Raw genomic sequence first — 26,727 nt, 5'->3', positions numbered from 1 at the left:
CTTCTTTTTCCCTTCCTCCTCAGACTCCATAGAATATCAGAGTCCTTCACACGTCATAACCCTTTCCCCCTCACCCCCCATTAATAACTGAGAAGGGATGATAGGATTCATCTTTCATTTCTGAATAGTTGTTTATGAGCAATAGAAGAGTCCTACTACCTTCAGTCTCAAGAGTGCCTTATCTGCAGGCAGTCTGTACTAGAAATCCCTTTCCAGAGCGTATTTTAAGGCTGAAAGTCTGTAGTGAGGAATTTGATACATTGCCCCATTGAAATGAAGGTAGGTATGAAACTGGTAAATTCAGAAAAACCTGGACAGCTACAAATGTTCACATTATGAAACATGAACTACTGTATGTACTACTGTGTGTGCCACCAAAGAATAATGTGACACTGTAATAAAAACAATGGTGAAGCTAGTTTGCTAAGAATAATTAGTCAAGACTATTTTAAAACGAATTCCAACACAGATATGACTGCTTTGAGATCAAAGACTCATAAAATAACAATTATTTAGATTGGATGAGTTGTTGTAGGTCACCTGATCAAAACCCTGTTTAAAGAAGGGCCAACATAAATCAAATTGCTCAGGACTTTGCCCAGTCAAGTGCTGAATATATTTAAGAATTGAGATTTCATAACATCTCTCACTAAGAGAAATAATCCAACATTTTCTGTATTCTTTAACCACTAAAAGACATCAAACGTTCTTTAGTATATGATTTCTTTACCGTAATTCCACAAGATAGATAATAAATCTCTTCCTGTAGATCTAGCAAGGTATATACTCTGAATTTCAATTGCAGAATATTTATTTGTTTTTATAAAAATAGTTTATTTTTCAGACTGTTGTCTGAAACTTCGTTGCTATGCACCGAATAGCTGTTGCTGGAGATACTGATGCCCAGAAAGTTCAAGAAGAAAATTCAGTAATGTTTTTTTGTAAAAGAAACTTCTGTCCACATTAATAGTTGTAAAGAAATGCTGACTACACCATACCCAACAGTGTTGTGTGTCATTTGCCATCACGTTAATGATTGCAATAGTTGTTAATCTTTGAGGAATTATATATATTATTTTTTATTTGGCTCCAATAATTGCTTCGTTATGTGAATTTCTGTGAATGTGAAAATTGGTTTTAAATGGTGTTTTACCTTGTTTTAATATATACAGTCCTTCCCTTGATGATGTGAGTTCTTAGAAATTAGTAACTTTCCTTGAATCTTTATCAATTTTTTTCATAACAAAACAAACCCTACCTAACCATCAGCTGACCTTTCATAGATCTTCTTTATCACAGAAAAATCATGGTGCTGGTGAGGAAGGAAAAAAACGCATGTTGCTACTACTTCTTCATTCATACTCTCTTAATTCAAAACAATTCATTAACTGAGCATGGATTATGAAAGCTAAAAAACAGTGGATTTATGCAGAAATCTGAGTACTATTTGTACTTTTTATAATGAAATTTCACCTCTTGATGGCTTTTTCTTCTTTCAGTTGCATGCACTGAATTCTTAAGAAATGAATGAGTTGCTAAAAAGCAATGTAATTCTAGTCTGAAGTTATGCAATTATTTTTGGAGATTTTATTTATATTTATTTTTCTGAGAGTATATAAGTAGTAATTGTGTTCTCTGAGAGCCCCGAGAAAGCCTTAAGAACACTTTAAGCTTGCAGAAGTCATTTGATAAGCAGATAGGACATAAAATAGTTATTTCTCATTATCAATAGCAAGATATGTTTTTCAAACATTAATAACATTAATAGCTTTTTTTTTTTTTCAGTTTATGACTATTGCTGTTTAAATGACTAAGTTTAGAAAGTAAAAATTTGGCTTCCTAATAGTCTTCACCCAGTACCCATGCATAACATTATTGCATAGATTTGTTATTTTGGTTTCATCAGAGGACAAAACATTAAAATATAATATTTTAAGCCTAAACAGGCTTTTGTATACTTACATATATATCTGCACTGCTAATTTTATGAAAAGTTCAGGCTTCAATCTCACAAAGCTATAAAAATATCTATAAGTCAGGTCTTGTGAAACCATTATTACCAAAAAAGGGACTTATGTCAAATATGTCTTTTCTGCTGTGCAAGCAATGACACCAGAGACTTAAAATCTGCTTTAGATATACACTGAGTATTTGCAGTTTTATTCTGGCTTTGTGAGCACATTGAAATGTAAATGTCTAATTCTATAGAAATGTAATGATGTGCAAACTCAAAAGATTAATTACTAAAATTAATTACAAAGAAATCTAACCTATTATCCATCATCTATGTTTTCTACATGCTCAGACATTTGGGATTATAACATTTAATGGTTACCTTCTCCTTTGGATGAAGCAGAAATCTAGCAGACTTTCAGAATGAGAACAAAGCAGTGACATGAGTAGCATGATCTCAAAGACAGCCAGATAACCTAAATTGCACTTGTCCTGCCCAAGTTCTGCTTACTGGTTCTTTTCAGAGAAACAGAAAATGGAAATCAAAACAATATCTGTAACCAGTCATTGAAATGTAATTAAAAAACACTCCTGGGGTGAGTTAAGGATGGTAATAGATGTTTCTGTGAGTAAACCACTCACACTGGTACCACAGAAAGATGAATATGTCAGTTGTTTGCTCAGTGGCACCATCAAAAGTTTGAAAGACGCTGTCCAGTGACTTGTACTATTCTGATATTTTTCTTCATTGAGCATGTTTCAGTAGTCTAACCTGAGGTGACAAATATGAATGTAAAATATTCTTCATCAGAAAAGAGAGGCCATGCCCTCCAGCTTGATTATCTGAAATATTATTTTAATTAACCCATTTATATTTTAGAGCCTCAAAAATGTATTACATTAATACTGTGTTCATTTAGAGGGAAAAAAAAAATCAAAAGATAAGTCCCAAATACAGTCAAGCTACTGGGCTCTAGTATAGATGATGTTTACTTTCTTGTCACCTGACTATTAAACTTTCTGTATTGCACTGTTATCTGTTTAAACACTCCAAAAACCCAGAAATTTTCTCCTGGATTAAAATTTACAGCTGTCCTTGTGCTTGCCTGTAAATTCAGTAGGTGAAAAAAACATACAGGCAGAAATTCAAATATCACCATCTAGCAAATAAAAAACCAAACAAACAAACAAAAACACAAAACAAGTAAACAAAACAAAATAAAACCAGCAAAACCAGAATCCTACTGGTTGCAGTTACATAGAAGCAAAAGGAGAGGAAATTATGGCAGTGTGATATACATTATTTTTTTTAGTCAGCTGCTCATTTTAAAGGAGTTTACTGAGACCTGCTCTGTTGAGAGTACCAGAGAAGGTTTGAAGCTTCCCAGGTCGGCTGTAAATGCCTGTGATGGCAGTGGGACTGAGTCTCTTCAGTGTTAAACCTACAGCCAAATGAACTTGCTCAGGGAAGTGCTCAACTGCTCTAAAGGTGAGTTATGTGGCAGGTAAAGAAGAGAAGTCTCTACAAGAAAGAGGTTCATTCAAGTGAGGAAGGCAGATCTAGATAACACAAGGTATATTTTTTTATCATCTATTAATGGCTACCATGCCTATTAAGTAAGAAAGTGCTTCACCCAATCCCATGTAACACACACACATCCCTTATGCAGTTCAGGGGGTTTATAACATGCTGACTAGCTACTTGAGTTGATGATTTTTTTTTTTTTTTAATTAACCAGTCAATATTCTGCAAGCCAAGACTACAATGAGCTCTTTTTGTAATGATTCCTTCTAGTAATTTCACACACACATATTAACATAGATTGGTGTCTAATCCAGCAGTTTGCATCCAAGTCTATCTTTGTAAAAAGTTGCATAAGGTCTTTCTTGTAAAAAGTCTTAAGAGAGGAATGCTGTACTTTCTAAATGCTAATCACCTCTATTAAAATGAACAAATTCAAACTGTAATGAATTTCAAATATGTGTAATTATTCATTGACTTGAATAATTTAAAGGAGGCAAAATACCCCCGAATTTTAATGTTGACATTTTGACAAAGGCACACAGTTGCCCAATTAATGTTCAAATTGACTTTGTCTTCAGAAGAATTTATTTCAATGAACAGATACTTAGAAGTCTTAAATAAGTAAAATGAGTGCTTTGAAGTAAACTGTAGCTATTAACATGTAACATTGGATGAAAAATTGAATAGATGAGACAAAATTTTGCTCTGGATTAGTAAAATATGGCAAAAAGGAGATCATGAGAAACCTGGAAAAGCAAGGTACAGATATTTACCTGTTCAGAAAGCATGTAGTCATCACTTTTCAAATCTGTGAAGGGAGTGAAGGCATGAAGTGGCTGATATAGTCTTGAATTCTGGCAAGATACGGCAGATCTCATTGGGCGGGTGTTAAAATTCCTCATGGAATGGTGTGGATATAATGTAAACTGTAACACAGGCTCTTCAAACAGTGCTATTATTGCTGGACTGATACCTGCAGAGGCCCAGGCAAGTTTTGTTACCCTAACCAACTGTCTTCAGTCTGGTTATAATATTGTATGCTAAGAAAGCAAATATACTCTCTTTTCAGTCTTTGATATAAGTTTTCAGGTATCTGGAATATAAAGGAAAAATCATCTTCCATAATTGAGAAGTATTTTCTGATTTCTGGTACTGTTTATTTTAAGTCCCCTATTTATTTCCTCAATCTTTGTGTGATGGTTTAAAAAACAGAACAAGACAAAACCAAATGGAAACAGTATACTCAGCTTTGGTCTGGTAACAAGATGACAACATGAGTTCTTACACAGAAAGAAGCTATATAAGATACAATACATGTATAATCTTATAATCTCCGATAATAATTTTTTAATCCCCAATAATAAGCGGATTGCTTAGAGACTAAATAATCTATTAGTAGGTAGGTGGTTCAAAGATATAAAAGTGGTCTTTGACAGTGAAAGTTCTAAAGCACCTAAGATAGAAAGGAGTAGATATTACAGAGGAGCACTGAAGGGGGAAATTGTTTTGCAAGTGATCATTTTCTGGTTTTATACATTAGTCATTTTTCTCATTTCATGGAATCACAGAATGGTTGAGGTAACAAGGTACCTTTGGAGGTCATCTTGCCCAACCCCCTCTTCAAGCAAGATCATGTAGAGCAGGTTGCCCAAGACCATGTCCATCCACAATTCAAACCAAAAGTAGTTCATTTCTAACTTTTGAAGTTTAGAAATAAAAGTCAAAGGGAATATTTGCTCAAGCTATTTTCTATTAATAATTTCATAGCATAATTTTCTAGAAAATACTGACCATTGCTGATATTTATTTGTCACAAAATGTAATGAAACAAATGAGGCTTTAAATTATTTTAAATCTAATCTGAAGGGTATGTAAAATAATGTTTCATGGCCATTTGTCTTTTGTTTCTTTGAGATTATTTTTCTTACCCAGACTGCCTTGTTTTAGTGGGCTTTCTTTGTGAACAAGACAGATAATAATTCACGGGAATTTTTTAAAACTTATTAGTGGAAAGAATACCAGGATTTTAGCAAACTTGAAAAATAGGAGACATTTTCACATTATAACAATTTTTTCTAACATGCCTTAAAAATATATCTGATGAGTTATTCTGTTGACTTTTAAAAAAATTTCTTACCATAAAAAACCTAAGCCTTTTAAATACAAGACTGTTTTTGCCAATGATTGCATTATCATCACAGTTTTTGTTCCATTTTAGTGTGGTTTACTTGCTTGTCTGCTAACATACATCTATAATGAATTCTGAGACTGTCATGCAAAGAAAAAGGTATTAAAACCAGGGTAGAGAGCACTATCTGAGTTCCTTATCCCTCACCATTATTCACAGTGTTGACTAACACATTCATTTGTCTTCTGACTCCAGGTTTATTCTGTTGCCCTACAGACATAATATGAGTATGAATGTGAGTCTTCCAAGATAAAAAGCTGCCAGGGCATCTGTTCTGATCTTTAAATTGCCTCACTTATTTAATATCACATACATTTTACATTTCATTTGGGAGATTTGGGTGGGGTTTTTTTGTATTTTTGTCTTAGTGCTTTTCCTAAAATATAGTAAAATTTGTGTTAAAACTCTAGAGAAGTCCTCTGTAAGTCAAGGCTATTTAAGACATTTTAGCAATATGTAGGACTGGTATGAAATACAGCGATTTATGGTAATTTGTCTTGCTTGATTAGGATGTCCATGTGACGTAAGTACATACTAAATAGGAGGTTACAGATATTTGAAAGAAGAAGGCGTCCTGTTTCATTTATCATTTATGGATTTTTTTAAACCGTACATGATTTAACTCATAAACTGTTATAACTTCTTGAATATTTGTTACTGAACCAACATCCAGTAAGTCAGCTAATTTGTGTCACCATTTGATTTTGAGGTGTGAGTTGCTTCAAGTAAGTTAGAAACCAGGACTGCAAAAATTATCTTTTAAGTGAAATGTTATCACAAATAAAATCTGTTTTCTCCACCACTGCCACCTTTGTTGATAATTGTCACTAGTTGATAGGGATGCAAAAAACTTTTCTACGATCTCACAAGTCAAATTTCGTATTCCTATACAATTTCAATAGATATATACACATGAACTATTAATTTGGAAAAGTAAGATCCCTTTCCAAATAAATAATTTTCTTAAAGTTGTTCATAGTCAAAGATTTATTAGAAGTCAAAATGTTTAGCATTAATGTAAATGTCTCAAGAATGTGGCCTCTACATTATCTCATAATGGAAAATTTTTCAACAGTTTCTCAGCTTCATTATATAAAAACTACAATATATTACCTAACATCACATGTTCATTGTGTTTAGGTAAGCTGACACCACATTAGTAACCCATAAGTACAATAGTTATCAAGTATTTGTTCAATTTAGCCCTGTTTTCCAGAATTTAGCCCATGCTTTTTTAGTCCACACATGTGAATACAGCATGAATACATGAATACAGCAGGTTGTCTGAAAAATCAATCTAATTTCTCCTCATGATCTACAGAGGCAAGGGAGAAATACCTAAAGGAGCATTTCCTGTAAATTTCATGTCTGCTTTAGTGTTAAGGCAATCAAAGATGAAATATCAATACATCTGCACAGCATGAGTGACTGTATACTGTTATTCTGATGAATAGTAGAAGTAAAAATGAGGAATGTGAAAAATCAAACACTAACTGAAAATAGATGACACACAGTGCCACACTGATATTAAATATCATCAGGCAAGATGATATCTTACTGCGTGTCCAATTTTAATGAGACAAATCAAAGATGGAACCAAATCAATTAGGTTTAATTAATTTAAAAATATAGATGTCTCAATTCCTAGAAATTAGAGATCATTCCTTCTCTTTACAGTGAAACATCAACATTTAATTATTTTTCAAATTGCAAACATTAACACTATAATATAGCCTGAGGTCCAATGGCTAATGTGTTTAAGTATCTGCTGATTTGGTGATTAAAAAAGTTTATAAAACTCAATAATAAGACAGAACTGTACTACAATACTCAAAAATCAGAGTGCTAAACAACATATTGTCAGGCAATATCTAAGAACTGCATTCTCTGAAATCTCATTCACTCCTGAATGAAGACATAGTCAGGAAAAACAAATAACCGACAGATACAGTAAGAGAAATTTTAGATTATTTCAATTCAATGTTTCTTCCAATTTCCCTAATTTCTGCTGTTTTGTATGTTATCCAATGTAGGATAAGTACAGATTCCCACCCCGTTGACTTGGTAGGAATCTGTAGAGCTCAGTGACTGGAGAGAGGATACACAGACGAGTCAAATCAGTATTAAAAAAAGCACTACTATGTTCAGAAGTTTGGCAAATTTCCCTGTCTCTGTTTATAGACCATTAAATACCTAATAAACCGTGATGGAGAGTAATAGTGTAGACTTTGTACACATGAATTTGAAAAAAACATTAATTTCCAGTGTGTTACAATAAAAAACAACCAAACAACAAGAAGAAAAAAAAAAAAAAAGGAAAAAACAGATCTCCCAATTTATTTTCATGTATATTGAACGAAGAACTGTGAACAAAAATCCTCTTCCCAACATAATGAAATAAACTTTTGTAAATCACCTCTTTAAAAGTATGTGACACAAAATCTCAAAGGACAAAACATGCAGTAGGTACATTTATACTGTAGGTAGACTTACTAACTCATTGACTATTCATATGATTGTATAATAGTTATTTTTCCTGAACTGTTCTCCTTACATGTTCATTACTGACATTTAAGACAGAGAATGCCCCATGACTAATTAATGTATAAGTCAGTTTCACAAAGATATTTAAAAATAGATCTATTCCATTAGCAGCACTGTATGAAATATGAGTTGATCTATTCTCCGTAGCAGTAGTGTACCAGTGCCCACTGGAAATTGTTTTTTATTGCTAATGGCATGGTTATAAATCAAAAGTTGCATGATGTGTCTACTCCCTGTTCAGATTTTCTCCAGAAGCTGGGGTAGTGGTGACTCATACACAGTTACTAAATAATGATTTGATATTAAATTACTCAAATTGAATAGATGGATAGGTAGGGAATTAGATCCTAAAATGCATTTGAATAAGTTCTACTTCATACATCTAGGTTGGTAGATCTGCAAGCAGTGGTAAGAGTCAACTTACTAGCTGTTAATTCTTAGCTGTTGGTAAAGTCTGTTCAGAATAGTGTCTGAAAACAGTCTATTAGTTTGCTATTCCTAAGCAAGCATGTTCAAAACTCCTACATGGGCATTTTCAGAGGAAAAAAAAAATTGCTGTCAAAATTTGGGAATAAAATTTGCAAGGTCGTATTGTGAACTTGTGTATGGAGACTGTATTTACATTGCAGTGCAACAGTTTCTTGATTTTGTATTCCTGCCTAGTGGTTCATTACACTTCTCTTGCAATAAATTCCTCAGATGTGATCTGTTAGCAAATATGTAGAATTACTCCAGGGAGCTTTTAACAAGGGAATAGACCTTTAGCATCCACTGAGCATGTGGTTTAGCTTTTTTGTTGTTGCTAGTGCAATAAATATTTGTTCTGATGTTTTTGGATTGTCATAACAGGCATCCTTTATACAAATATATGATTGTAAGTAAACTGCTGATATACAATGTTGTCTCAGTGGTTCAAGGTTTGTAGCTATGTAACATTTGACAGACATCAGCTTATTTGCATGAAATATTTGCAATTCATTTGAAGAAGGTCTCTGAGGAATTTGACAATGCTATTGATTTTTACTGTCAGATAGTCTACATGGGCTGGACAGAAGAACGGGAACAAGACTCCCTTCAGGATCGAATGTATGCACCAAAGTTTCTAGCACTGAGGGGATCTTCCCTGTATAAATTTATAGCACCTCCAGTAAGTATATTTCTCATGCTTAGCAGGAATAAGTAAATCTAATAATTTTTTATTAAATAAAGTATTTTCTGTAATATGTGCAAGGTTTTCACAATGAGCTATAACTGATTGAGCTAACAGAATTGCAGCTTAAAGCACTGAAAAGTTCCAAGGTACGTGGTACAGAAGTGACAGAAAATAGCTCTTCATCAGATGACTGGGCATCTAACAAGAACTTCTTTTCCCCCACTTACTTGGGCACTTAGAAAAATACATGAGAAAGCTACATGTGCTAAAAGGAGGCTTTTCATTTTCCTTTGGCAGGCAGAACAAGCCTGAAGCAAGATGGTTAGATTTAAACAGAACTATCATTCTAAATTCAAACTGTTGAGATTTGGGGAAATATCAAAGTTTTTTGCATGCTGTAGATATGCCCTAGCTAACTTTTAAGCCAGTAGCTAAGGAGCCAGTAAGAGCCAGGGATAGTTGTGCGGATTCATTTGCTCTGTTTATTTGGTGACCTTTCTTACTGCTGCTAAACTGTGTGTTGCCAGATCAGGGCTGTAGCTCCTTCCTGCATCTACCACCCCTCTGGGCAACTCGTTCCGGAGGTACTTCAAAGTCAGTTTGCAAGTCTTTACATCATTCATCAGTCACTACTCATGTTTGTTTAGGAAAGTGTTTAAGAACACGTGAAAGACATGAAGAATGTAAGTAAGTATGAACTAAGAACTTTATGCATTCAGTATTGGTACACTAGTTCATTGGTATGGGAGTTTGGCTTTTGTTGGTGGATATTTCTCAGAATCAGATTTCAATGTCAGATTATGCTGTGAAACATCTTAATTCAAAAGCAGCTCTCCTGGCTTTGGAAGACCTACCCAAGCATTTGCTGCCTGTCAAATACAGCCACTTCCATCCTAAACACTAGATAGAGGCAGAAAAAGTGCTGAGAGCTCCTGTTCAATACAGAAGAGGAAAGTTATTCTTTTGTAAGCACTATGGAAGGAACTACAAGCCTCTTTACTGAGGATTCCATTATAAATTTCCAGGAGTAGTATTCTGCTGGTGGGTAAATGGCTTATGGGGGATGATTAATGGACACGGGAGGAACATGTTTGTAATAGAGCTGCAAACCACAGTGATGTGAGTTAGGACAATTTTGGCTAGCTGCTGCTGTGTGAGACAAGCCACCAATCATTGAAGTCTTTATAGGTCTTGTTTCAGCTGAGCTGCAAGCACAGCATGATTTTGCTTTGCCAGAATCTGGTTCTTATTCTAAAACAGAAAGTTCAAACATAGAGAAAAAATATTTTCTCTACATGGGATAAGAAGGAAGTAGAATGACAAACATGCTTTGTAAAGGACAAACAGAGAAAGAGTTCCTATCGAGCTACCTTAAAAACATCAAATGTATGTATTAATTGCACACTTACATGCCCAGCAAAATTATCTTGTTATGAAACACTGCAGTAGGCCTTTTAAAAGGACTTCTAAATTCCTATTTTCTACATGCAAACTTTTACATGTTCAGTTATGTTTGCTGTACTGCAGGTGTATGTGTTTATCTCTTCCGGGGATTACAGAAGATTAAGAACAAACTTTCAATGACACAGTTTAGAGTTTCTGTTTTTCAGATGTGTAAAGTGTAGTTTTAAGAAAAATGTAAGTTTTTAAACATAGCTACAAATGGCTTTGTGCTTCAGCAGCAACAGTAACTACTTTTTCTGATGGGGCGATACAATTTTAGCTTGTGTGGTTGGTGTTTTGGTGTCAATGGAGCTGTAGCAAGACCCCTGTGCCCATTTCTGTGTTCCTGGTGAGAAAGTTTTTTGTCCTTCCTTCCTTCCTTCCTTCCTTCCTTCCTTCCTTCCTTCCTTCCTTCCTTCCTTCCTTCCTTCCTTCCTTCCTTCCTTCCTTCCTTCCTTCCTTCCTTCCTCCCTCCCTCCCTCCCTCCCTCCCTCCCTTCCTCCCTTCCTCCCTCCCTCCCTCCCTCCCTCCCTTCCTCCCTCCCTCCCTCCCTCCCTCCCTTCCTTCCTCCCTTCCTTCCTCCCTTCCTCTTTTCCTTCCTCTTTTCCTTCCTCCCTCCCTTCCTCCCTCCCTTCCTCCCTCCCTTCCTCCCTCCCTTCCTCCCTCCCTTCCTCCCTTCCTCCCTTCCCTTCCCTTCCCTTCCCTTCCCTTCCCTTCCCTTCCCTTCCCTTCCCTTCCCTTCCCTTCCCTTCCCTTCCCTTCCCTTCCCTTCCCTTCCCTTCCCTTCCCTTCCCTTCCCTTCCCTTCCCTTCCCTTCCCTTCCCTTCCCTTTCTTTTTCTTTCCCTTCCTTCCTCCCTTGCCTTGCCTTGCCTTGCCTTGCCTTGCCTTGCCTTGCTTTGCCTTGCCTTGCCTTCCTGCCTCACATCAATACCGTCTTAGAACTCAGCCATAAAGATTTCCTTACTTTCTCATCCTGTATCAAACAATTTGTTGTCTATCAGTATTTAGTCACACTCTTAGAAATCCAGTTGAATACTCATACTTCAATAAGACAGTGAAAACTGAGTTTGACAATGACTGCAAATAAAGAAAAATAAATAAAATTCTCATAGAAGAGGAACTATGACACTGTATTTTTGAACTTTTTGTTCCTGACTGTGATTTCCTTGAAAGCATTTCAATTATTACAATAGTGTCTATTCCTAAAAATTAGCTAGGTATGGAATTTTCTCATACAACACCAAAATAATTTTGATCAAGAAGGTTTTATACCAAGACAAAGTTTTGCATGCATAGATATTTCTCAACCATGTTGTTTTAATGATTGTTTTCTCTTTCAATTAAAAATAAATTGGTCTTGTAATATTTACTTCATATGGTCTGATATATTTTATGATACATTTTTCAAATAATTTAAAATTTTTGAATCTTGAAAACTAAAACTTGTGTTTTCATCAAGCTCTTCATCTTGCCTAACAGTTGTAATAATAACACCTGTCTTCCTTTGGAGCTGGGCCACTGTTCAATACTTTTTACTGTTAAGATTTTTTTTTCATGTAGAGCCTCAATTTTTATTCTATTTTGTGTGTTGTTCTGTCTGTTGAGACTGTGAATAATTCTCCTTTTTCCTTCTTACAGTTTTTGTAAAGTTATTTTGTTGTGATATTCCCTTGACTGAACATATTCCTTTATTATATCCCCTTACTGAATATATTCAACTATCCCTCTCTGTCTTATTTAGAGTCTTAACTCTTACCCTTGCACAATTTTATTGAATTGTTTTATTAAGTTAATACCGATAAAAGCAATTGTCAAATCCTGGGGAAAAAAACAAAACAAAACAAAACCAAAAACAAACAAACAAAAACACCATAGAGACAGAGAAGAGATAGACCATTCTTCAAATCTTAGTTTGCAAGAATTTAGGAGTAGATTAATCTTGGTAAGAAAAAAGGAAAGTGTATATTTACCTCTGCAGTTTCTTGCTAGTTTTTATCTCTGGATTTCATGGCATGTAGGGTAAGTGTCTAGAGTATTGCAAGGCTAGTTTTATGGATTTGCAAACAAGGTAGGTGGCTGGTAGCAAATTGGGGCATGCAATTACAAGAGGGGGGAAGTGGTGAGAAACATTGTCTTACAGTCAAGGCTCTGTGAGAAGAATTGAAAGGCTGCATCCTCTCAGGATCTCAATGCAACACCCACCAATATGGGCAGGAGGCTTCTAGGGGAAGCCTCATGATTCAGCATGGAGCAGCCTGTACGTGAAGACACTGTGCTGTAAGCACAAACAGGCTGGATGCCTCCCAAGTACTACCTGGATGGAACAATCTGTTCCCTGGTAGTTACCACTCTAAGGTAGTGCTTGATCATACTGGCTGCAAAGGGTAGACAGTTTTAGGGATAGATTTTTTTTTTTTTTTAAGTAAATTTAATTACTGAAACAAAAATTACTTACATTTCCTGTTTTTTGTTGTTTGTTTGATTTTTTTTCCAAGGTCACAACCTGGGATTGGACACGAGCTGAGAAAACATTTTCCGTTTATGAAATAATGTGCAAAATTCTCAAGGTATGGTGAGAAAGTATAAAATAAATTACCACTTCGTCAGATCAGTTGACAAGCCAGAACATAGCACCAGCTTGCAAAAAGTGATCAATTTTTTTTTCCCTTTGAAGTCAATATCAGAAGTCCTGGTGTCAGTAGATACAGAGCCATACTCCAGAAGGAGTGTTTTCAGAAGTGATGGAAAAAATTGAAATAAACTGATTTTGACTAGGAAACTGTTTTATTTCTCCATAACACAGTATGTGGTTTATAGTTTTACTTTAGTGGCACATTTAACCAGTATAACACTTCTTTTTCTAACCAAGGAGCTAAAAAAATAGCAATCAATTAAGTTACTTTCAAATACGTTGATGCAGCTAACAGTGACTGCAATGTAAAATTTTACTGACTGAGATCAGAGTCTTTAAAATATGCAATACCATTCTGAAAACTTTTGTCTTATTTTTTTCCCATTTCTTCAGTTTGCTTTGACTATAATAAATGGGAAGAAATAATGAAATATATTTAGAAAAGTAAAGCTGTGAATAGCAGCTTGTATAAGGCTGTTATTGTGCATTACACTTAATTTTTAATTCTGAATTAATTAAGATTTAATATATAAGCTCTTTTCTCCATTTAAAAAACTGTTTTCCAGATGCTCAGCATTTCTCAGTCTAAAACATGAAGAGAGGAAAAGGAGATGAAAAATATTATCTTTTTCCATGTGTTTTCCTGTGTATGTTGGTTTTGGGGTTTTTAGGTCAAAATTGTTTAAAAGGTAATTTGGTCTCTTCTGAAGTTTCACCTAGGAAGAGATAGACTAGTAACAAAAAGAAGGGTGAAAAATCATATTTAGAAGCGGTGTTTGCCATTAGAAGAGATAGACTAGTAACAAAAAGAAGGGTGAAAATTCATATTTAGAAGCGGTGTTTGCCATTGGGAAGACCTTATATGTCATACACAACACATTTCCTAGTTTCTGTAGATCATAGGTGCACTATACTTTCCTTTAGGAGGCAGATTACAGGTGAAACAGGTCAATAAAATTCAGAAACGTTCTACATAAGAGACTTCAAAAATAAGAAACTAAATCTATAGTCTGAAAAAAAAAAAAAAAAAAAAAAAAAAAGAAAAAATTTCTGCTAGCAACCTGGAACAGAAAAGTGAAATGTGTTCTTTAACTGCTACATTGGCTGTGGGGTCTGAAGTCTTCATTAACGAGTAGAACATCCCAAATGTGTGCAAAAATTTGACTCTTTAGTAGTAGTCATCATGTAGGGAGAAAATTAACAGAAAAAGTTAGTCATTCTGTGAAGACAGTACAGAATCATAGGATGGTTGGGATTGGAAGGGACCTCTGGAGATCATCTAGTCTAACCCACCTGCTAAAGCAGGGTCACCTAGAGTATATATTGCACAGGAATGCATCCAAGTGGGTTTTGAATGTCCCCAGAGAAGGAGAGTCCACAACCTCTCTGGGCAGCCTGCTCCAGTGTTCTGGCATCCTCAAAGTAAAGAAGTTTCTCCTCATATTCAGATGGAATCTCCTGTGTTTCAGTCTGTGCCTGTTGCCCCTTATCCTATTATTGGGCACCAATAAATAAAGTCTGGGCCCATCCTGTTGACATCTGCCCTTGAGATATTTATAAACATTGATGAGATCCCCTCTCAGCCTTCTCTTCTCCAGGCTGAGCAGACCCAGCTCTCTCAGTCTCTCCTCGTAAGAAAGATGCTCCAGACCCCTAATCATCCAGCTCTGCACTGGACTCCCTCCCTTGTTGAACTGGAGAGCCCAGAACTGGATGCAGTACTCCAGATGTGGCCTCACCAGGGCAGAGTAAATGGGGAGGAGAACCTCCTTTGACCTGCTGGTCACACCTTTCTCAATGCATCTCAGGATACCATTGGCCTTTTTAGCCCCAAGGGCACATTGTTGACTCATGGTCAACTTGTTGTCAACCAGAACTCCTAAGTCCTTCTCTGCATTACATTATGAACAACACTCTTAGAGCACGGTCAGGTTTTGAGAGAGATGAAAAAATATCACTGTGGTATGCACTTTTTTTTTAATATGTTTCTTTATCACATTATTCATATTCAGTTATTCCTTTATTGTCTGTAAACATGGTCAAGCTTATAAAGTGTTGAAATGTTTCAAACAGGTTCTTTTGCTGACTAAATAATAATAAAATAATAATAAAAAGTAGAAGTAGAAAAATCATAACAATGAAATTGCAGCTTCTGACATGGAGTATTAATCTTCATCATAATCTGTTTTTCTATAGCAGGTACTATAGGACTTAACCATGGTTTCACTAAATATAAAAGCAAGTAAAACCAATAAAAAACAGCTTCCCATTACTACTATTACATTGAATTTCTGCATACACTCAAGGTTTTGTTCAGCTTTTATGCCACCATCATAAATGTCTCCATTTTAGCAGTGTGTCTTTCTAGACACATTTGTACAGGTCCCATGGATATTAGTGAAGGAAACTTACTCTGGTGCTTTGCAATCACCTTCAGTACACCTTGCCTTCTATAGTAGCTCATGCTACTCTCATTATAAACTTATTTTCTTTGAAGAATGATTTGAATGGCAAAAGGTCAAGCTGACAGGGTTTGAAGCAATTACATCCTTGGAGACCGATAGCTCAGGAAACCTAATTAAAATGAAGAAACCTGGGCTTTGCTACCAAAGAGTGTTCCTTCTTCTGCACTTCCCATTCTTCCATGACAGAGGCTGAGTTCATGCTATCCTTTTCAGGAGATTTGAGAAGATGTAATTCTTTGTTTCTGCTTCAGGAGAGACGTTCACATGTCATCAAGCAGAGATAAATCCAGGAAGATAGTATTACCTGTTTGCAGGGCAGTATCATCAGTCAGTCTCTTAAGTGAGTTTAGTTCCATATTCTCATCTAAACTCAAATTGTTCAATCTACACATTTGCTAGGAGTAAATATCATAGAATATTCCCAGATGGTGGAACGTAATCGTCTATAGTCTTAATTTATATATTAGAATGATCATTACTATGTGTTTTGGGCCAAATGGACCATCTAGCACACTCCCAAACAATTCTTGGCATAGCTTGAGAGTTATCATGAGTGAAGGAGCATTTCTAATTAGCTGTTCCATGTGAGTACTGTGTTTTACAGGGTATAAAGCTTCATAGTATGGATGTGGTCTGGTCCTTGCCAACAGGCTATAGTGTCAACAAACAGTCCCATACATGCCTAATTTATTAGTATATATACAGCTTCTGTGGCTAATATTCACTTGAAGTAGAAGGGCTTGCAAGTGGTTCATGTTAACCTTTGTACAAATGTGCCCAGGAGTGAGAAGGAGTGCTTTAGAACTAAAGTTTCCAAAGCATATTTCCTGCTATACTGTTCAGGCTGTTGGGCATCCTGAGAAGGAGCAGAAGATATATCATCTGCATTCAGGGCTGAGTGTGTTGGTCAAGACTGCCACAACACCTTTGTAGAGCCAGAGGGAACATGGGTCTTGGGTCACGTCTTCTTTATCAAAGTGAATTACTAAATAATATCACAACACTTTCAATCAAAATGTATCTGCATTACATTGCTTTCTTGGATTTGAATGAGACATTTCAGAAACTTTTTCCATATTTAGACTTATAATCATTACAAAACTAGGATGCAATTTATAATCATTCGAAACTAGGATGCAACTAGGATACAAATGTTAAGTTTGTCCTTTTAAATGGAATTGTAGTTTGCCTCAGCTAGAGAGATTTATCTAAGTTTCGCTTCATGACAGAAACATTACAGAGGAGAATAGGAGCTGCCGGATCCTACTGAACACACATTAATATTTCAGTGTTTTAATATGTGAGAATACAACCACTTCTGGTGATAGTAAAAATATGAAAACACTAAATAAATATTAATGTCTACACCCAGCAAAGAATTTCACTGATTTAATCATCAGAAAGGGAGTATAGTCCAACCATATTAAATAAAGCTCAGAACTCAGCTGCCGCTGTGGCCAATGTTTTCTTCATAGTTGCCTGCATGTGTGGAGTGTGCTTTCTCCTTTGGTATCCATTCCAAAGGCTCTGACTCTTCTCATGAATGATACAGGGAACTGGGATGCCTTTTTCAATTTTTACAGTTCTCTCAGCCTCAAAGCACCCAAGAATCAGGATCTTCTGCATCTTAATCAGAGATGTCAGAGAGCATTTATGGAGATGCAAATAACCTAAGACCTGGGCAGGGAGGAGTGGTAAATACATAAATTGATAAGTAGATGTTTTATTAAAATATCGATAGATTTGTTGATTATGGTGTGGAAGTACCTTAACAGAGAGAAAATATAAGTCACTGAGGAACTGTTTTAACCTAAAAAGAAACAGGTAAAAAGAAAGAGTGAGTAGAAATCAAAGTCAGGCAAGTTTGAATTAGGAAGGAGTTAGAAACTGTAAAAGTTCTGATGATTAATCATTGGAAGGAACTGGTAAGAGAAGTTGATAGTTTTTAAACTGCTTTCTTTTTTTTTTTTTACCAGAAGTTTCATTCAAACTGATAGTAGTGGAACAGTGACATTAGCATGTGCATGAAAATCTGTGATCCATGTTCAGCAATTTGTCAGGCAAGATAATCTAATGATACCACTTCAGACATTAAAATGGATCTATGAGTAATTTTCAACAGAATTGGTGGTAGAGCTTGCCATGAATAAATATTTCTAATTTATTCTGGAAGAAGTTTGTTTCACCTTATCCTCTGTTTTGAAGGATAGAGCCCTATCAACAGCCAGCTAATTCCAATGTTAAGATTGATCAAATATTCAGTACTCCAGAAAACTAAACACTTATATCACTAGCTTCAGAAATAAGCAAATGGCCTTGTTCTGTGTGGTACTTCAAAGCTCACTGAGCTGCATGTGTTTTTTGGTACCTTTTATGTTTGTGTATTTTCAGTGTGTGTGCATGTGTGTGTGTGTAAATGTGTATACTTTAATAAGATTTAGGTACACTTAATAAATTGGCAAATAACTTAAATATTTAAGAATTTTTTCCACATGGGGGTAGAAAAAAAGTTTGCTAAAATTTTCAGGTAAAGTATGAAGAATGATATAAAGATTGCAGTTCTCTGCAAGCAAGTTTGCCTTGTTTGTTTGAGTTACTAATGTGCTTCAGATTCATCCAAACATATTTTAATTGTGAGAAAATGTTTTCTGTAGCTCAGTCACCTGCCTTCTGTCTTCAATGTGTCATGCAAAAATATTTGGAGATTTGCAATAAAAAGCACGCATTATTCAGCATAAAACAGAAAACATATTCAGGTGACAGATCAGCTCTGAAATGAAATGTGGTGATAATTGCAAAAGGCAGTCTATGCCAGCAATGTTAGGTTGGCTAATCATTGATGTTTATAGCTGGTACCATTCACATCAGTGCGGCTATAATTTTCTTACTATATTAATCAGGACCAACTTGATGTCTCAGAAGACTTGTGTTTCCTTCCTTATTGAGCTCTTAGTGTGTGTAAAACCCTCTAATGCACTTATGCTAATTTTCTCACTTAAATTTCCTGTAATTTTGTTCTACTTTTCTGAGAAGTCAAGTATGGGAAAAGGATGATATAAAAAGCAGAGGAAAAGGCTGAAAGTGTTTATTTATTAAGATATTTTTAAATTAATGCAAATAGACACATAAACTTATAAAGTGACGGTTTATAACATATTTGAGGTATATCATTAACATAGTTTGCTCAATGGCTGAGACTTGCATCCTGATTTGATTCCACTAAAGCACTTCACATGTGTTCAAAACTGGAGGCATAAGTAATTGATCCCTTTTATTAACATGTTAATACTACATCCAGGGAAAATTAGATTTTCAGCCAGGGTTAATCCAGATGCCACTTCATGGAAAAAGTGCTAAACTGTTGAGTGTTCTGTTCTAAACTGTTGAAGTAATTTTCAGTCTTTGGTTTGCCTCCTGTTCTAAATTTAAGACTACTTTAATGTTTTCAAAGAAAAAAGGATCTGTTCCCGCTGTAACTAGAGTTACAGTTGTCTTATAGGATAAGAAACATAGTAAAAGTCATAATTTAATCTCCATGTGCACTAGCATTAAGACCATCATTAAGTTGGCTTCAGTTACACAATAAACTTCTCAGGTACCAGAATCATTCAGTACTGAAACAGAGCTCCTAACAAGGCCATGGAATTTCCATCACTGGATCCTTATAACATAAGCCAGTGTGCAGCTACCCCTACCTTGCATAGAGACATGCACTAGATGACCACACCTTATCCATATTTTCTATTAATGTGATTCAGTGTGTGATGTCAGTTCATTTCTTTTCAACATGTACCTAGTGATACAATCCTTAATCTGTTGTGTATTAATTTGGATAAATTGAATGTGCACTGAGTCTCAAAGACGTTAATGTTCCTGGAACTGTACAGCACATGCAAGAGTCTTTTTTGAAAGAAGAAGCAGTGTTGTTAGATACCTGACAACTACCACTGTATGAAGGCTTGATAACATTTTATTTGATTCAGAAGAGGAAGGACAAATAATATTTGAAATGTAAAATTATTAAGTAAGGCTTTTTCTATTTCCATTTAAAGAGTTGTTTTTGTTTTTTTTTTTTCTTAATTAAAAAAATTACAACTTTTTCTGGGTATTTTTATGCAATATTAGGATAGCATAAACTGCTGTCTCTTGGGGAAAAAATAAGTAAATTGTGTTGGGCTGTGACTGCCAACCTCAGAATCTGATCCTGCTTCATGGAAAAAATAACAAGATGAACACACAGAGGAAAACAAGAAGAATAACAGATACAGAAAATACATGTTTAAATGACTCTTGCAACCTGTTGGTTAAAGGCATCAGCTTTCCTTTCTTCTAAGAAATTTCTTTTTGCTGCCTTTCTAGTTATAAGCCTCACAGCAAAGCCAGTTCAACTTTTAATGTAAGGCCAAAAGAATGATGAAAAAAGAACAGAAATAAGGTGTGAAATATAAATAATAAATGAGGATACTCTGGAAAGTTTTTTTCATATGACATTAAAATAAACGTATTTCTGAGTGGAGATCTTTACAAAATAGGCACAATTATGACACTGGCTCAGGAGAAACCTTTGTTTGAACTCTTGCTCTGATTCAAAGAAGAATGTTTTAGACTGCATCATCTTTTAATCAAGCAGAATAGGATATTAATTTTCCTATCTGGCAGAATATGAAAGTAATTCAAGCTTAGTGCTGTACCTAATAGTTTACAGGGAATGAACATTTCTATTTCTCTCAAGCAATCAGACAGATCTGTCTAATGGAAATTTAATTGAAACTAAAATTTATCCTGTTATTATAAATAATTTTCCCCTTGAGAAAACATATTTTCATAAACCTTGAACAGTGAAAAATATTCTGTCCAGTTTTAGTTCAGCTGGCATTCTGTGTTTACTTCAATGCATATATATATATATATATATACACACATGCAATGTCAACATTTTTCTTAGAGCTTTTAACAGTAAAATTCAGAAGGGTCTAAATAAGATATGTACAAACACGTGCATGCCTGCATGTTTTGGGTGGGGTTTTTTTGTTGTTTTGTTTTGTTCTTTTTGTGGTTTTGTTTGTTTGTTTGTTTTCGGTTTTGGTTTTGTTTTTTTTTTTTTTTTTTTTACTTGATTAATGAAGATATGTTGGAGAAGCAGGATTTTTCTTTTCACTCTGAGTGAATCTGTTCCCTGCTGCCTGTAAATTGTATTAGAACCATCTCCATAGCAACTAATGGTGATGCTCAAGAGAAGTGTTCCCAAAGTTTCAGATAAAGAAGTGGAACGTTGGAATCCCTTAGAAAGAAGGATGCATGTTTATGTAGATGTAGCTGATAAAGTGAAAGGAGACATAAACAGTAAAGTAATCAGGGCACAAGTAAAAAGGTGTGAGGTAATTAGTTCTTGAAGGTGCCTTGGAGTTATTGCACTCTTTATTTGATGAGAAAATGTTTTTTATCTTCAGAGAATTTAGGTGCTGAGTTTGAATATTGATTAGGATATGGCAGATTTCTTTTTGCAGGACTGTCTAAACTAGTCAACAAAGAAAACATGTTGTCTTTGTTTTCTTATCTGTGTATTATTATAAATTATTATAATTAATATAACGAACATGAATATTTATTTCAACAACTGAAATAAAATTATGTCAAAAGTCAAGGTCTATTTTGTCTGTTTAGGTATATAAATCCGATTAGGATGGTTTTGAACATCTTACATGAATTGTTATTCATGTCAAAAACTGCTTGCCAATGACATTAATATTTACAGTTCAATTGCCAAATTACTCACTATATTACATATATCTTTACAGGTAAACCAGACTTCCAGATAGTTCTTGAGCATTTCCTGGGTAAAAATCATGCCATGAGCATGAAACTGTTAGACCTAGTTTTTGGTTTTTATTGCATAGAACTTTGTAGAATAGAACAACTTGACTCTCACTGACTGTAGTAAAAGTTGAGGGTGTCTTCCACTTCAGCAGATGTAAATAACAGCCAAAGAATCAGTATTTACTATGTTCAACATGAGAAAAAAAAAAACCCAAAACATATATATATATATATATATAAGTAATCAAAAAGGAACAGTGCTGCTTCTGGAGAGGGCAGTCTTTCAAAAGAGAAGAGATTACCTTTGCAGAAGAAAAGGCAATGCCACTGCTTAGTGATAAAGCAACATTCCATCTTAATTTGAAAGGACCTGCCTAATGAACCATGCTTGGTTCCCTTAGACAAATTTAATACTCTCACTTAACATGGACATCATTATTAATTAGGCAAGCAGGAGTCATACTGCTGCAAGTTTTATGGCTGTTCCTCTTCAGAGAATCTATTAATTCATATTGAGAGCATCAGGGGCAAATGGTACAGCTAATCCTTAACAGTATAAAAGAGTTCTTTAAAAATCAACATAAAATTAGCTCATGTCCATCATTGACTAATAAGCGATTATAAAAATACAGGGTCATAGCAGATTCTTAAATGAGTAGAATGACATTTTACATTTTAGCTGAAGTAACCATTTGGTAAAAGTTAATTAATGAAGATTCCTGCTTAGTCCAGACCTGTTTTTTTATACTCCTGACAAGTTTACCTTCAATTTGCAGAGTCTTTTGGGCAATTCTCAATTTGATTCCTAAGAAAAAGTTTTGCTTTAAATTTCCATCTTTGCAAGGGCTTTTGGATTGCTATAGTTTAGCTTTGCCTGCATATTGTTCCCTATACTATTCCATCTTACTAATGGAAACATGGTTAGATCTATATATTTGGAATACAGATTTCATTTTTTAAAACCTGAGAACAAATGAAAGACTAAAGAAAGATCTTGAAGCAAAAAGGAGCAGAAGCAGTATTAAAGGGGGCCTTGCACCGAAGTATTTTTACAAGTAGAATGGAATACCACTAAGCAGGAAAATAATACCTCATATGAATGCCCTCTGCTATGGGGTAGCACTGTAAAAATTGCACCCGGCTACATTTACTCAAATTTCCAGATGTATTTGCAAGGACAGCTGGTGAGCTGGTAACAGCTGCTTTGCCATAGCAGGGACAAAATTAATTAAAATGGTTTCTGCAAGAGTATTTTTTTTGCAAAGTTGAATTGCATACAAGACTTTTAGCATAAAGCATACTGTATTAAAAAAAAAAAAAAAATTGAAAACATTTTAGGGATGGACTTCCTGATTAACTTGGTTATTCTTTTATTTAGTGCCAAGTACAAATGCTAGAAATCATTAAATATTATATATTTAAAACCTGATATCCATTGTGTGGTGTTGTGTGAAGCCAAAAGTAACTTTCTCCTTCACGTCCAAACACAGCAACCTAACCACTGGCAGCCACTGTAATCTCTACTGGCAGTATGCAGCTATAGACAAATTTGATGTTGTATTTTCTAAGCCACCAGAAATATGAACTTGTTTTGTCTAGCCTCTGTAGGGAAAATAGGACAGATGGACTTATAATACATCTTAAATAAATCTCTTGCTTCCTTTGGCTAGCTTTCCAGAATAGGGTGGGTGAGTCAAATAGGTGAGAGAAACTGATCTTTGTGTTCCTCTCATGTGAAAAGAAAGTGGACACCTATTATAGCATTTATTGAAATAAAAAGTTTATTGCTGATAACATTTTTGAGAAGTGATTTGTTAGAATATTGGAAGTTATGCCAGATATGCTATGTTATTCCGTACCATTCTGAACATAGGTTTTCTGTTTAAAATTCATTGAAAGTCAATGTTTAAACCAAAACCCTAATTTTCCGTTCCTCAGCTCTCAGCAGTACTACGGGTTTATATTGTTAAAAATGCCATTTTAAAATGCTAGCTTTGAGGCATAAATGTTTGCAATTAAAAATATTAATTGATGTATGCCAGATTATATAACTTCAGGTTTTAATCAGGACAGTGATCTACTGGACCGGCGGAAACATTGCTTCAGTGTCCAGTCTGAATCTGGAGAAGACCTTTACTTTTCTGTGGAACTAGAGTCTGACCTAACACTATGGGAAAAAGCCTTCCAAACAGCAACTTTTTTAGAAGTTGAACGGATACAGGTGAGAACAATTACCTTGATGATTACTTTTTGGTATATTAACGGATCAGGACTATATGAAATATTGATACAATTTAAGAAATTTTCTGACCTTCTGCAGCATTCAAATTATTATTGTTTTACATATGTAATTGCATATAAAGCCTTTTGGTGTTCCCAAACAACTTAGGGTCTAACATTCAGAAGAGATCACCTCAAATAAATCTTTGAGTTATTATGACTAGGTGATACATGTTAGTTAACTGAAGTTCATGGATGGAAGAGGAAAACCAATCTACATATCAGGGACAAAAACAGCTGTTTTGATACTCACACATCCTGTTTTACATGCTACTTTATTTGTTACTGGATAACATAAGAAAACCTTGCAGGAATTATATTGTCCTTGCAAAATTGGGAATGAGAATGCACAGAGTCCTTACTGGATGCAAGCAAGAACAAAATTGTACCTCAGATACATTATTCTTTTTTCACACATTTCCTGTTTCTTGTGTATGTACTCAACCGGCAGAGGACAGAGCAGAAATAGGTGACATTTTGGTACAGATTACTAGAAGATTTTTATAGCAAAATTGCACATCAGAATGTTTAAAGATAACCCTGTTTTTCTTACGTGACCAAAAATTTATGTTTTTTGGTTTAAAACAGAAGAAAAAAAATACCCATCACAATTATAATTCACCTAATCCTAGTTGTTATATTGATCTTCTAATAATAAAAAAATACATGTAGTTGGAACAGCTTTAGCTGATGTTGCCATGAGTTGTTCTGTATACACATGTATAAAAGTCATATTAGCATATTAGCCTGTGCAAGTATTGGCTAATGCTCACTTTCCCCATACTCAGCTTCTGCATTCTCCTGGGAACACAAGCCCTGACAGTTTTTTCTTTAGACAGGCTGTGAGTTAGGTATATATTAGGCCTCTTCTGACCTATAAACCAATACATGCAGATGGAATTAGTATGCACTAATCATGATCCATTTTACAAAAACCACACTGCTGTAAGTTTTAATGCATACTACCTTTGTTGGAAGAGTAGAAGTAGAAAAAGGTTCAACTTTTAAGTTCATGCACTCTGATACCTTTTACAGGAGCTATTCTTATCTTTTGAACCCTGATGGTAATGCTGAAAAATGCAAGTGTACTTTTTTCTGTATAAAAATTACAAAATACATATCCTCTCCTACTAAATAGTTGAAGACACTTTGTCTTTCTCATATAACTGGCAGCTGCATTGTTTCTTGAAGTAATACTATGCTGTAAGTAAAAGAATATATGGCATTTTTCTTGAATAACTTTTAGCCCATAATCCACTTCATATTTGTTCTTCTCTAATATTGATTAATTCCTAGTTCTCTGGGGTTTTAGAGTTACATTTATTCAAAACTGCTTCCATGTTTCCCAAAAATAACTTCCTTAATAAACTTAACCTTTCCACCTTCCTTTTCATTCTAGTGATGTTCAGAGTAGCAATTATGAACTCAAAGTAATGGTTTCCTGAGACTGATTGATTTTAGCAAATGTATGGAAGTGGACTAACAGGTTTCTTTTGATGGATTATTGTGAAACTCACATTTACGATTTAACCATTTTTTCTCTATTTTCTTGCCTCTCTATATCTCAGTTTGTGAAAAAAAAAAAGAATAATTTTTAATATAACTGGTCTTGGCATCCTCATTTTTCTTTCATCAGTCTGTTACTGCTTTCATCCACCAGTTTGCACATTCAGATAAAATCTGGATTGACTAAGTATTGGTATAATTTGTCTCCAGTGAGTTCTTTCATTTTTCTGTGAGAAAAAAGGGTGACAAGTTCAATATTAAAATATCAGCTGTACATTTTTACTAAAATTTTGTTTTATGCAATCATATTCACAAGAATATTCACATTTCATGTGACTTATAACACAGTTGTGTGCAGGTTTGTCGTGCTATTAAATTATGTAATTTTGAAAATAAAACTGCTGTTTAAAACTGCCATTTAAAATTATTCAAATGTGTTGTGTAGTGTTACATAATCATACAAATAATACAAGTACCAGCATTAACCTCTGTGAAAGGTTATTCAGGGCTCTATTCTGATGTGATTCTAAAGAATATATCACAAATTAAAATATTCTAAGCACCTCACTATAAATATGTAATAAATTCTGTTTAAGCCTAATTCATAGCTTCTTCCAAAGATGTATATAAAACATGAATTAGGCAGGGTTGTTTTTTGTTTGTTTGTTTGTTTGTTTTTCCTAGGGCTGAAATATGTTAGAGAAGAGACAATCAAGCTGATAGTAGTTTGGCAATCATATGTATTACTGTTTGTAGTGGTGCCATTATGGTGTATTACGTTCACACTTTAGTTAGTTTTCTTTAGAATGGTAAGATGCTAATCCATTTTCATAATTAACTATTAAAAAAAAATAACATGCACAGTTGAAATGGAGATATTTTTCCTTACCATCTCACAGCATTGTTGTAGTAAAAATCTGAGATGACAATAGCTTGCATAATGATGTGCAATTATATATGATTGTCAGGTTACCTCTGTGTTCCTGCTACTTCATGCTAAATTTTTCACTGCTTCCGTTGTGACTTTTTTTTTGTGCTGTCCTTCTTGATCGTATTGTAGCTGCTTGTTCCCTAGTCTAAGGGCCATTGTGTAAGCTGCTTTGTGTTACAGTACTTTAACTTTTGTCTCCATTGAAGTTGAATCTGAGTTTGAAAGTCTTAGTTAAATCTTGGACTTGTAGTCTTCTTTCCCTTAGATTCAGAGATAGCTTACACTAGAT

General features: G+C 34.7%; 1 protein-coding gene across 2 annotated transcripts in view; it reads left to right on the top strand.

The window, feature by feature from the left end:
* The window catches only part of SNTG1 (syntrophin gamma 1), a 330,365-nt gene that overhangs the window by 276,884 nt on the left and 26,754 nt on the right, over nt 1-26,727 (top strand). For both annotated transcript variants that reach the window (XM_082045789.1, XM_082045788.1), the window contains 3 exons: nt 9,241-9,357; nt 13,303-13,374; nt 23,790-23,942. In XM_082045789.1, coding sequence (XP_081901915.1) covers nt 9,241-9,357; nt 13,303-13,374; nt 23,790-23,942 — 342 coding nt within the window. The remainder of the gene's footprint in view (nt 1-9,240; nt 9,358-13,302; nt 13,375-23,789; nt 23,943-26,727) is intronic.

Source organism: Streptopelia decaocto, assembly GCF_964273445.1.
Source record: "Streptopelia decaocto genome assembly, chromosome: 2".
In the NCBI taxonomy this organism is placed as follows: Eukaryota; Metazoa; Chordata; class Aves; order Columbiformes; family Columbidae; genus Streptopelia; species Streptopelia decaocto.
Note: the sequence above shows the minus strand (reverse complement) of the source record. Positions and strands in the feature narration are given on the sequence as shown.